Below are 13975 nucleotides of genomic sequence, written 5' to 3'. Positions count from 1 at the left end.
GTGTGTGCATGTGTGTGCTTATTACTCTATTTCTGAGGTCACAGGTACAAATTGTTGCCAGTGAACCTGTTGCCCTCCTGTTGGTAGATTAGTTCTGACAACTCCCTCGTCAGTCGTAATGATATTGATCCCAGCTGTGCCTGCACTCATACCTCTGCGAGTGTGACACTTTGCTAAAATTGTTGCTCTTTAGACAGGATGAATAATACAGCTGGGTGGGAGTTGGGAGTGATTCATTATGCCATCTGGCACAGAGACAGACACACGGGAGTGAGACAAGTCATACATACATTTAGCGTCTCTCCCCCATCAACCATTTTCTGCACAGTATCGCTGCTCAACTCTCATCAAGCACAGTGAGCGCAGTGATGCGTGGAGCTAAAAGATTTTATAAGAAGCTCAAAAACCCATTTGCTAGTATTTGATTTATTTATTATTTGATTTACAGGAAAGTACCACAAAGGTAAAATAATAATCTGGAGGTAATGGTTAAAATGGGTTAGGCTGGTGTGAGCTGTGTCTAGAAATTTACGCCAAAGGATGCTCATTGCAAAGTGACATTACGAGAAGTACTGGAATAAAATTCACATATCTAACATCAAATTAATGAGGTTTTGAAGAACATTTCATAATGATACAGCAGTACTGTCCTGGTAAAATAGAGATGTGTGACCATAATGTACTTCATCATATTTATGAAAACCAAACACAGCACATCAGCACCAACACCTCATAGCAACTGCGAGGCACGGTGGTGAAGCGATGATGATTTGGGGTTGTTTTGCAGTCACAGGGTCTGGGCACCTTCACTGAGTCGACCATGAACTCTTCTGTGTACAAAGTATTCTAAAGTCAGATGTGTCTGACGGCTAAAGCTTGACCAAATAAGATCACGCAACAGGACAATGATCCCAAGCACAGCAGCAAATCTACAACAGAGCAGCTGAAGGAGCCAGCCCAGACCTCAATCTGAGTGAAACGCAGTGGTGGGACTTTAACAGACTGCACATGAACAAATAGCCACAAACCTCAATGAACTGAAGCTAAATGCCTCCACAGCCATGTGGGAGACCTATAAAGTCACACTTCAAGCAAAATGTGGTTCTACAAACTACTGAATCATGGGGGGGTACTTTTCACACACTATGTTGTTCACATGTTGTTCTTCACCTCAGGTTCTATTTACATTATTATTATTATTATTATTATTATTCTTATTATTATTATTATTATTAGGGAAAGTTTTATTACATCATATTATCTAAAATCTTAGAGCTAAAAGAGAGTATACTGTTTTTACTATCTTAATGTTTAAAAAAGGCAATCGGTGCATTTTTGCAAAAGTTTCAAATTGTGGCTCATTCACTGAAGGGGCCTCCTGGTGCTACAATGACTAGATGGGGCATTTGTTGTTCTCTAGAGTTGTGTTTGAGAGGTTTTTTTCGAGCAGGTTCGGTTTATTCACGCACTGTTATAAGGGTGTTATCCACTCTCTAAAGCACAGATTTGATTAGGCAGAAACATGATTGTTAACATTTGGTGACGTTTAGTCAAATCTCACTCTGGGCTGGTAATGAGGAAAAGGAGACTTATTGTCTGTTATCCTTTTGACCAAATCTGATGGTAGCTTTTCAAGTACAGTATCGAACAGTAGCTGAGGGATTAAGGGCTAAACTTACAAGTAGTAGACGTACCAATGACAGTCTAGTCCTGGACATCTGGTGCCGATTTGCTTGCTTGGTAATGTTGGTTGTGTGTGTGTCTGTGTTAAAGGTTTGGTGAAGTCTACCTTTGAAATTTTGGGGTAAATTTCAAATTGGGCACCTACTGTCATTGGCTCCAAGAAATAATTCAGGAATTATGAGCGTCCAAGATCCCTGACGGCATCACGTGACTTGTGGCGCCACGGTGTAAAAGAGCTGCTGCAGTGGTCTCAGCCTCTAATTTCACTGATAATTGAATCAAATAAACAATAGCTTACGGTCCCAGGTGGGTTTTCATTGGGAAAACATATACTCAACCATTTATTCTATGACTAATTATGAGTACACTTTATGTAATCATCCCATTTCAGCAGAAGAGTATTAACGCTGCCATTAGACACATAGTTTATGTTTCCCCAGATTTAATTCAAAGCCATTAATTTGCTGATGCATTATGTTAATGTTGATTCAGCTGCACATTGCCATCTGCGGAGCTGTGCCGAACTGGTAAGCAACGTGATGCTGCTGATTACTGTAGTTTTTGGTGGTGTTCTTCGTGTAGGTGGAGGTGTGTGGGAGAGGCTGCATTCTGTGCATGTAATGAATTCAGCCTCTCCAGAGCCAATGTGGTACAATACTGTGCAACAGTGCTTCACTTAAAGAGCCTCTGAGGAAGAGATTAGCCTCTCGGTGTGAGCACAAACCCACTTTTTATACTGTCACAGAGTCAGGTCTTTAGAGTGCATGTGTGCAGCTATTCCACCTCTTTTATTATCTTATTACATCACTGATAGCTTTGCTACATTGATGATATTTTTCCATTTCATTAATTCAGATGGGAATTTTCTGCTGTGTAAACAGGGCAAATTATCGATGTTTGAAACAATTCAACCAAGGACACTTGAAAAAAATGGAAACTTTAAGAAATTATAATTATTTATTAAAAAGAAGAATACTAAGAGGTGATTTAAAGCCTGTTTTCATTGTAAAAGTTAGAGTTGGGGTTGATCTTTACTATGTCTCCTTTCTCTTTGTCAGGAACCGGACACGACCGGCTCCTGACAAAGTTGCAAAGATGTAGTTTTTTTTTAGTTTTTTTAAAGAATTTTGAGTTGATCCAAAGATAAAAAACCAATTATATGCACCCTCAAGACATTTCATTAGGTACATCCTTCGAGTACTGGGATGGACCTCCTTCAGTACAACTTCGTGGCACAGATTCATCAAGGTGGTGAAAACATTCCTTGGATATTCCTCAGTATTCACAGCTGCTGCAGATTTGTTGGCCGCACCTCTTGGCCTCTGTATTTCTTATCTTCTGCTGTCCAATGTTGGTGAGCTGGTATAAACTGCAGCCTCAGTTTTCTTTTCTTAGGTGGCAAGAGTGGCACTCAGTGTGGTCTTCTGCTGCATTCAGAGATGGTCTTCTGCTTACCTCGGTTGTGATAAGTGATTATTTGGGTCATTGTTATGTCGCTATCAGCTAAAAGCAGTCTGGCCATTCTCCTTTGATGTCTAGCAACAACAGCCTAGAGAACTGCTGCTCACTGCATTTTTCTTTGTCTCATCATTGTCTGTAAATCGCAGAGACGGCCATGTGGGAAAATCCCTGCAGATTATCAGTTTCTTAAACAGTCAGACCAGCTTGTCTGGTACCAACCATGCCAAGTTCAAAGTCTCTAAAATCACCTTTTCTCCATTCTGATGCTCAGTTCGAACTTCAGCAGGTTTTCTTGACCACATCTACATACCTACATTCATTCATTTTCTGCCATGTGATTGGCTGATTAGTTACTTGTGTTAACAAACGGTTGTAAAGGTGTATTTAAAGCCATGACACTGAAAGCTGCATACTAAACAGTGGTGGGTTGCATGAGTTGTGATTGTTTTGGGAAATTCTATTTCTAACAAATATTTTCTAAACCAAACATATGAAAATGATCCCCTTTGTATGTGCAGGGATGATTCATGAGCTACCACTAGCAGATTGAATATTTGCTTTAATTTCGAGAGAGCCTGAATCGCTGTGCTCGAAACGCAGCCTTGAAGGTTCTGCACCCCTGCCTGCCTTTGTTCACTCTGTTTGGTTTGAAGGCTATTTCCACAGACTCCCACTTCTGTTCTCCCGCTCCGTCTCAGTGTCTCTCGCTGTGTCATCTCTTTGTCTGACACACTCACTTGCTTAGTATGAACATGCTCGCTATAAAATCCAATTACCACTAATAACTACGCCCTGTAATAGCGATTGTTTAGTATCCTCGTTAGCGCCACACGTTAATGGAAAGGAAATAGATGCTTTTTGTATCTTTTAGTTGTTGTTTTTAGTATTTACTATTTAATTTAATTTAAAATTCCACCTCTGCTGCCTCTTCATTGTTTCTATAAGGCTCAATAACGCTTCAGACAATTCAAAAGCATTACACGATGTCAGGCTTCTATACAATTTAGTGTATGGAGTAGTCTGACACACCTGTAATTATGTGCTATGTAGCCTCTAATGATCACAAAAGTGCCAAGCCACAAATGCTATTTCGGCCCATTTCTTCTGTTTGCTGTTTAGATGACACACAGGAATTCGAACTGCAATTTCTGTTTATTTTCTCCCAGGTTAAACGTATTCAGAGTGTTTTGTCCATGATTGTCCACGTCCAGATTAGTTCAGCCATTTTAAATTGTCTTAGTGGATCTGTTAATGTCCTTGTGATGGCACGACCACAGTGATAGTGCCACAGTGCTGATGATAAGCAGGTATCATGTTTACCATCTTTGTTCGCGTACATAGAACCTCAGCTATCGTTGTATATATTGTATTATCTTGTTTATTTTGTATTTCTTGACTTTATATTCTGGTATACTCTTTTTAATCTTCTGCTATCTGTACCTGAGTTGTGGTAACGCACAAATTTCCCTACCGTGGGATCAATAAAGTCTTATCTTGTAAAAATGCTAAACAATCTGAAGGAAATGTAGTTTTTTATTGTTAGTTTTGTTGATATTTAGCTATAAATATATATTGTGAGCTTCTTTTTGTCAGTCAGTTGAAAACCTCATTATGCATTTAAAACAGAATGTGCTATAAAATTGCATTATAAATTATGGATTCAGGTATTTTAGATGGCTAGTGGGAGCGGTTTGCCTCCAGGGCTTTCTAAATATCATAGTTTCAATTTTTACTTGCAGTTTGGTTAAATTTAAGCTCCGAGTGCTTGGTTTCTGTTAACAAAACAGGGCTTTCCTCTTTAAACAGATAATATAGAGCCTGGCAGAAAACCTTGAGGTAAACTAGTTCTGTGGGCTTTTGTAGGCTGACTTACGTCAACACTTAATGTTTCAGTTGCATCAGCTTGGAGAATTATATTTCAGTGGCTTTCAAATTCATTAACGTTGCAGCAACTTGGTGACAAAACTGTCAAATTACTGCTGTTATAATAATATATAGTATATTCATATTTGTAGTTAATGTCCAGAGAGGCTGGCCAAAACTCTCCTTTGTTTCTTGTTGTTTTTAAAGGGGGAACTTTGATGTTATGTGTGTGCGTGTCGATCTCAACAGCATTTTTCCACCTTTAACAAAATAAGCTTGCTCCAGCCTCCAGATCATATCCATAATTTGAAGGAATTCTGGTTCCAGCTATTATAGGGTAAGGTGGGATACACTGTGGATACATCACAGATCTAAGACTCTGACAGTCATGTCAACATGCATGACGCTGAGAGGACATGCAAAGTCCACACAGCCAGTGGATTTGAACCCAGGACCTGCTTGCTCTGAGAGCACAGTCTAAAGCGCTGCACCACCCAGAATTCTGATTCCTTAATTGCATGAAAGCACATCAGCTCACTCTCCAAGAAACAGGCCAATAGTAAAAATTCTTTTTTTCCCACCAGTTTTGCTTTTTCTTTATACTTAGTGATCTATCTAGTCTATAACATAACAAAATGGTTTCTAAATTTCTTATTTTTTTCCCTCTTTATCATTCTGAGCTGCTGCATCCATGTGGAGATTTTACATTTTGGCTTTTATGCACCTGTTGCTTAACATCTGCTCAATAGTATTATATAATTTTGTAAATATATACTTTTGCTGTAAAATAAACCCATTGTTTCAAATATGAGCGCATTCAATTTAAAACAAATATAAAACTATGCAACCAGTTGGCGACTTCCTGCTCAAAGAGGAATCTTAGTTTTTATAACCCTTGGCCGTTAAAGGCTGATGGGGGTATTGTCGTCACCCCGCAGGGTGGGAGGGGAAAGTTTGTGGTCGCAAATAATATGAATATCTCAAGAATGATGGAGTTTAAATTGATGCCACAGGTGCATCTACAAAAATCCCCTTCCTGAGTGGTTTTGTTTATGTTTGGTGTTTTTTTTTGTTTTTTGTTTTTTGTTTTTTTTGCAGATTTGTGACTTTCATGTTTCAGATCGACAAACAATTTTAGTGTTAGACAATGATAACCCAAGTAAATACAACATGCAGTTTCTAAATGATGATTTCATAATGGAAACAAAGCTATCCAAAGTAACTTCTCCCTAAACCTAATAACTGGTTGTGCCACCCTTGGCAGCCAGAACCATCCAGTGTTTGTGATAAGTAATGAGTGTTTGACATTGCTGTGAAGAAATTTTGGCCCACTCTTTTTTGCAGAATTGTTTTACTTCATTATTGATAATTGGAGGGTTTGAGTATGAATGGCTTGTTTAAGCTCATGCCAAAGCATCTCAGTTGGATTTAGGTCTGGATGTTGACTCGGCTGCTCCAAAACCTTCATTTTGTTGTGGATGTCTTGGATCATTGTCCTGCTGCATAACCCAAGTGTGACTGAGCTTCATGACTGATGGCCGGACATCCTCCTTCAGGATTTTCTGGTAAAGCGCAGAATTCATGGTCCAACAAAGCAGCCCCAGAAAATCACACAGCGACCTTCATGTTTGACTGCTGGTGTGATGCCGTGCTAGTTTCACACCAGATGTAACGAGACTTAAAGCTTCCATAAAGTTCAGCTGTTGCTTCAGCAGTCCACAAAATATTTTCCCCAAAGTTGTTTTTGTTTTTTGGCAAGGCTTTGTGTTCTTCTTGGTCAGCAGTGGTTTTCTCCTTTGAAGTGACATTTTTGCCCAGTCTTTTTCTTATTGTTGAATCATGAACTGTGACCTTAACTGACAGTTACTTTGACGCTGTTGTTTGATTATGTTCAGGATTCTTTTGTGACCTCCTGAATGAGTTGTTGATTACTCTTGGAGTAATTTTGGTCACTGCTGGGAGGGCTAACCACTGTTCTAAGCTTTCTCCATTTGTGGTTAATGGCTCTCACTGTGGTTCATGAAGTCCCAAAGCCTCTGTAACCCTCATAGATAGGAATCAATGATTTTACTTCTCAGTTGTTTATTTAGACTGTGGCATGATTTTGAGATCTTTAAACCTACTTCATATTGTCAGACAGGTTCTTTTTGGTGATTTCTTGATTCAGCTGATTTGGCAGTAATCAGGCATCAGTGTAGCTAGTGAAACTGAACTCCAGGCAATGTGGTTAACCACAGTTGATTCATGATTACCTTTTCCGCACAGCTTTGTTTCCCCCAATAAATTAAGTCATCATTTAAAAATTGCCTTTTGTATTTGCAATATTTACAAAATGTTCTTTGATGATCTGAAACATCTGTGTCACAAATATGAAAAAAAAGAAAAAAACCCAAATAAAAAACAACTCAAATCATGAAGGTGGCAAATTCTTTTTCACTGCGCTGTAAATTCTTTGAATATGTTTTAGTTTACAGATGGATGGGAACAGCATCCATCGTTGTGCACAGCCTTCAGTGCGGACAGTTAGAAAGGTTTTGAACGTGGTGTTATAGACGGTGAGCTTTCAGCACTTATAAAGCGTTTTTTTCAGATTCATCCGCATTAGTGTGCACATGGCCTCACTCATTCACTCACTCACTTGGCCTCTCTCCCTCCCACTGCTTTCAGGAGAGATTCTGCGTGGGTTTACACTTGAGTTTCTGCCATGTGCTTTCTACCCCCTGCTTACACACACACACACACACACACACACACCCTCCCCCACACTTCTCAGCATTGTCCAAAGATTTTGTAAGTTTGTATATTTGTGTCTTCTGTGTGTGTGGAAACAAAGAGAGAAAGGTGGACAAATCAGGGAAAAATAATTAAGATGTTTTTCACAAGTCTGTTAAAATATTAGCGAGCAAATTAGCAGAAGATGCTGACCCGCTTGTCAGTAAGAGCATTAACGTTTTAATTGATGTGGAAATGAATTTTTATGCCGCTATTGTCGGTGCGGTTTTGTAGCTTCAGCTGTGCGATTACCACTATTATAATTAAAAATAACAAAAGAATCTGCTTTTGCCGTTCCGGTAAGAAACATGCAGATGTGATTTTTCTGGAGAGAGCTTGCCTGTCGCCTGCTCCCGATGCTGTTTTTCAGTGTTTGTGTGTAGGTGGAGGGACATCAATGTGTGCGTGGGCAGATGTGAGTAGAGATGCCTGCCAGGTGTATGTGGCTGTGCATTCTTTGTCTCTCGCCATGCAAGTGTGCTACACCGAATGGAAATACTGTACCACTCACAGGCCTTACAGTTGTGGGGATGACAGCAGATCATATTTAATATTTCCCTTTATTTTTTCCTTTAACATGAATGAGTCATTTCCAAAAGTGTCCTTCAGATGCATCCGTTTGTGCCTTTTTATCTATTTTTGCGCTTCATTTTTCAGACGTCACAGGAAAATAACATTAATCTCAAGAAAGGAAAGAAGTTTTGTACCAGATTTAGCTGCTAATGGATGTTTTTTATATGTCCCTGTTGTATAGTCTGTAATTTAACCCAAATGTCTCTCTTCTTTTTTTAGGCCACCAAAAATAATGATAGCTATTAATTCTTGAAAAAATGTCACAATGTCTTTCCAGTGTAGCGTCCCTACCATCAGAAATGTCTTTGAATCTCTATAATGTGTGCCTCCACCAGGATCCTGGCCACTGCCGGTGCCCACATGAACATCCCGGTCGACCTTCGGACCCTGAGGGCTGTTCGGGTGCTGAGACCTCTCAAACTCGTCTCCGGCATTCCCAGTGAGTCAACTACTGACCTCAAACTAAAAAGCAAGGTCAAACACACAAATGCAAAAGCTGCTGTTTCAGAATGTGTTAATTAGGAAGAGTTTCATAATCTGGATTTGTATGTACAAAAACTGTCAGGATGTCACGTGAGTATTAACATGTAGGCATTACATGGATTCTTTTAGTTTGCCTTGCTGTTGGACTTTTCCTCCAGGAAGTTGAACCCGTTGGTCAATTTACCTCATAGTACGCACTAGTTCCTGGTCCACTGTTTCCTATCTGCCACATGTAAGCACTTCACAAGACACAGAAGACACAGAGTAATTTTAATTGTATATACGCCGTAGAAATTCTTGTGTATTAAGAGTTTTTCCAGTAATGACATTACTCGATGCTGTCCTCAGCAAGGAGCCAAGTAATCCGGAGTCATGCACCTCGCTGAGCTTTGTTTCCAGGCTATAGAAAATCTGGCCTTGACAGGCCAATCACTGGTCTTTTCACACCAGATCAAGCGAGTACTATAAAGTAGTGATTAAGTCCACATAAAAATTAAGCTGCGATGTTGCATTGAAACTATGAAGGACCTTGAACTGAGAAAGCAGGGTTTGAATTCTGTGTGAAAGAAAATATTATTTCTGCCTGCTTCAAATTTAAACTGTGCTAAAATAAAAATGTGTATTATTAATAGTAATGCAAATACAGTACCTATTGCTATTTAAAATTGTTTTCAAATCTTTGAGTCTTCATGAGCAGAAAAGGCAAAAGTCCTTGACTGTTTGTACAAAAAAAATGTAGCTAACCATGTACTTGGGAACTGTGATTGTTACATTGTCTTTTGTGTTATTCTTAAAGACGGTATCTGTTTCTGTATAAAACCTCCAGGCCTCCAGATTGTGCTGAAGTCCATCATGAAGGCCATGATCCCCCTGCTCCAGATCGGTCTCCTCTTGTTCTTTGCCATCCTCATGTTCGCCATCATTGGTCTGGAGTTCTACAGCGGGAAGCTTCACCACACCTGCCTGCCATCAGATGACATTCTTGGTAAGATAAAAACATACAGTACTGTACAAAAGTCTTGAACCATTCCTCATGTTTTTATATTTTACTTCCAAGGAGCCCGACATTCTTGTAATTTCTTAAAGTGGAGCGACAGTTCTCCAGGCTTTCTGAAGCTCTTCCAAAATTTTTCTTTGGACATTTGCTGCTTTTTCATCCATTTGCAGTCCAGTCCTTGTGCATGACCATTTCCTGACCCGAGGAATATTTGTTGGTTTGTAAAGCCACTTGTGAAAATTGACCTGTGAATGATTAAGGCATAACAACAGATTGAAATGCATAAAACAGTATTTTCCCAAAGAGCTATTAGGTGAAAACTTGGCATATCTAGGCACTGTGTGTCCTTCAAAACTGGACAAGTGGAGGACAAATGAAGAAGTATCAGGTCTGAAAGAAAAAACAACTGTCTATAGACCTGACACAGGACCAGAGAGAATCGTCTACTGCTCACTGAAGCCTCATCAGAAATGGTCTTAGTGGAAGTGTGGCTGTCAAGAAGCCATTCTTAAGGAAGGAAAAAAGGGAGAAAAAGCAGAGGTATGCCAAATTACACCAGAACCCAACTGAAAATCAAAAAGAACAGGTCGTGTGGAGTGACAAAATTTGAAACCTTTGGTTCAAATCATCATCATCATGTACAAAGGAGTTCAACAGTGAGTATCTACAGCCATCTGTAAAACACAGTGGAGGCTCTGCCATGGTTTGGAGCTGCGTTTCAGCTAGTGGAGATCTTCATAATGAATGGAAATATGAACCCAGAAATGTATCATCAGATTTTGGAAAGTGTTTGATTGGCACAGCTTCATTTTTCACCACACACTGCAAATGCAGCAAAAACATACCTGGATAGAAAAACACAGAATGGAACACCATCAGTCATGGACTGGCCTCCCGAGAGCTCAGACCGCAACATTGTTGAAGCAGTGTGGGGATTATCTCCAAAGACAACAGGACTAAAGGCAGCCAGCAGTCACAGAAGAGCTTTGAATGTCCTTCAAGAGGTCTGGAGAACTATTCCTGAAGACAAGACTAAGAAATGCCTAAGCTTGCCTAAGAGAATTCACTGTGGGCTGAAGAATAAAGGTGATCATACCAAAGCTCCTTAGAATTGTACAAACTTTCTTTCTATATAGACTGTATTTCTACATATGTTTGCATGTGTCAGTAAAACCCCTGCACCTTTTTCCAGTTTTTCTTAAAAAAAAGAAAGAAAAGAAATGATGAGTGGGGCTCAAGACTTTTGCACAGTGCTGCACAGAACACTGACAGTTCAAAGTGAAATGGTAGAAACAGGAAAAAGCTCACAGTGTAAGCATTTTACACACACACACACACACACACAAACCCACAGATTAAAATGCTTTTTCACTGCGGTGGCGATGTCCTTGCAGTTGTTATAGCTTTGAGTGCTGACAACATGAAATCCAAAGACATCCACAAGTTTCAAGTTAGAAAAATGTTGTCGCCATTTTAAACATCGCTGTAAACACCATGATTTAGAATCATAAAATCATGATCAGTCATGTACATTATATTGATTACAGGTAAATGACGCCTTTGATTGTATTTTATTATCAATTTGAGGGCTCACGTGCCGCCATTGTATCGCCGGTGAATTTAGAGGCATATTTTCAGGGTTTGTTTTGGATGCCTTGTAACTTACTGTGACTGATTCGCCAGGTAAGCTCAATGTGTGATTTACTCATTGTTCTCTAACAGAGGGTGTGAACATCTTTGTTTGAGAAACTGAGGCCTTCATAGATTACAGTAGCAGCAGGCTCAGAGGTATTATTAGAGTTGTTGCTGGCTGATTTAGCTACTGCTTAATTAGTCAACAACTACTCTGTAATCACACCACCGCACCATAGCATTTACTGTCATCGCCCAACACGGCTCAGGGATGGATCGAGGTATAAAATTTTAATATTATAGCTGTCACAGCGTTCAGAGCAAGAGAAATAAATTGCTCCATTGTTCCCACAAAATTTAAAGCTTAAAGAGATGTTTTCAAACACACAAAAATACTAAAAAAAGTTTCTTAAATTTATTTAAACCTTCTCTCATAGCAAATTTATAATAACAATGCATAAAAATATGAATCATGAGGCATCACTAAATCCTGCTTGTGTCTCTTAAAGCGAGATTTAAACTAAGCAAAGAGATTTTTACTCCATCGGCAGATGAACAGAGTGTTAGTGAGGGTCAAGGACTAAGGTGAGATAGCAGAAAGCAAAAATGTGTTTCCAGTGGAGGATGGCAGTGTATAATGTACGGGTCAGTGATTGTTTCACCACAGATATTAAAAGGTCGTTCGCTCACATCTAGAGCTTAGTATAGCAAACACACTGGAAACACTAACCTGACTCTTCACTCTGTACAAAAAGTGTAAAAAAAAAAAGGATAAAAAATTGATTAAAACAAGCGAGCTATACAGTAACATGTTATCAGCTGTGTTGGTGTTGCTAGGTTGATTCTTGTAATGCTTTTCAAAGTGCCAGACTGGACTGTTTCCAGGGTTTATGCTGAAATAAGATAACCATCTGCCGGCTTCACCTTCCACTTGAGTGCAGCGAAAGAAATGAAGAAACACAAGAAAGAAAAACATTACTTCCCCAAATCTTCTTTAACTACTTTGATAACCTCTACACACTACTAACTTAGTACCTCAGACCCACCAGATCCAGATGTTACAGTGTTATATAGTTGAAGTTGGGGTATGATATAAAAATCGCAGACAGATTTTGTACGCCCTGCATCTGCCAATCATCTGTGAATATCCTCTCTCATAGCCAGGATGTGAGTCGTGAAAGCTTTCTTTTTTTTAGCACTGCTGATTTTGTTGCCGTGGAAATGTGGATCCAGTTTGGGTGCTGGCATTGGTCCGTACCTCCACATCTGTATTTTGTGGTAGAACTCAACTTTCACGTCTGTCCTCATTTGCCCTCCACTTGCACATTGTCTTCTGCACTTTAATGCAAACTTTCAGTTACCAGACTGGGCGGGGTGGGAGGGGGGGGGGGAGGACTCTGTAAGGACCACAATCAAGAAAGCGGCAGTAGATCGTGAATATCTGGGGTCATTATGTTTGTGCTTCAATAAATGGGCGCCGTGACATTTATGTTTCGTGCTTGTAGACAATGAGACTGTCGACTCGTCAGAGCTGGCATTTGCGTGCGGTGTGAGGAAGTGTCCAGAGAAGTACGACTGCAACGATACCTGGATCGGGCCCAATGACGGCATCACACAGTTCGACAACATCCTGTTTGCTGTTCTCACCGTCTTCCAGTGTATCACCATGGAGGGATGGACGGCTGTCCTCTATAACGTGAGCAGAAGCATTCAGCCTGAAAGTGAACCCTTAAACCCTTAATGCCTAGTGTTCCATATTTGATACACGAGTTTTTGAGACCTCTACATCGTCAGTGTGATCCCCCCTCACCCCCTTGAAGGCTTGAGCTCTGCAATGATGCTGAGTGTTTAATAACATAAAAATTATGGATTTCAGACCAACGATGCCTTGGGTATAACGTGGAACTGGATGTACTTCATTCCTCTCATCATTATTGGCTCGTTCTTTGTTTTGAATCTAGTTCTGGGAGTCCTGTCTGGGTAAGTGCGCCTCATTTTTGTGAACATTTCTGTCCGTATTATGAGTGAAGACAGCTGCTTTCATATGTTTTATTTTTTCAGAGAATTTGCAAAGGAGAGAGAGAGGGTGGAGAACCGGAGGGCCTTTATGAAACTGCGTCGCCAGCAGCAGGTGGAAAGAGAACTGAATGGCTACCGAGCCTGGATAGACAGGGCAGGTACTGGGCAGCAGAACAACTTTACATCTTTTATTACAGTGAGTGTGGAGAGGCTTCAGTGACTTAATCCTGGATGTTTTGATGAGAAATGCAGCGGCTGATGAACTGAAGAAAAATGCTGAATCAATTAATCGATCAATTTTTTTTCTTTTTTTCTGGTCGTGGGAGAATTTCTATAACCAATTGTTTCCACGTTGTTATAATACCACTAACAGTTCACTGTGGAATATTTAGTAGTCAGAAAATTTCACAGCTGGACTGGTGAGTGAATGCTTTTGGCAATGTAAGGTTAAAACAAAGTGTTAGCCAGGATTCACTGTTCAGAAAAATTCCA

General features: G+C 39.9%; 1 protein-coding gene across 1 annotated transcript in view; it reads left to right on the top strand.

The window, feature by feature from the left end:
* The window catches only part of LOC134616266 (voltage-dependent R-type calcium channel subunit alpha-1E-like), a 67793-nt gene that overhangs the window by 21196 nt on the left and 32622 nt on the right, over positions 1 to 13975 (top strand). The window contains exons 5-9 of the mRNA XM_063461001.1: positions 8688 to 8791; positions 9662 to 9820; positions 12970 to 13160; positions 13341 to 13444; positions 13526 to 13641. Of these exons, the coding sequence (XP_063317071.1) occupies positions 8688 to 8791; positions 9662 to 9820; positions 12970 to 13160; positions 13341 to 13444; positions 13526 to 13641 (674 nt within the window). The remainder of the gene's footprint in view (positions 1 to 8687; positions 8792 to 9661; positions 9821 to 12969; positions 13161 to 13340; positions 13445 to 13525; positions 13642 to 13975) is intronic.

Source organism: Pelmatolapia mariae, linkage group LG18 (assembly GCF_036321145.2).
Source record: "Pelmatolapia mariae isolate MD_Pm_ZW linkage group LG18, Pm_UMD_F_2, whole genome shotgun sequence".
Classification (NCBI taxonomy): domain Eukaryota; kingdom Metazoa; phylum Chordata; class Actinopteri; order Cichliformes; family Cichlidae; genus Pelmatolapia; species Pelmatolapia mariae.
This window is presented reverse-complemented; position numbering and strand designations above follow the sequence as displayed.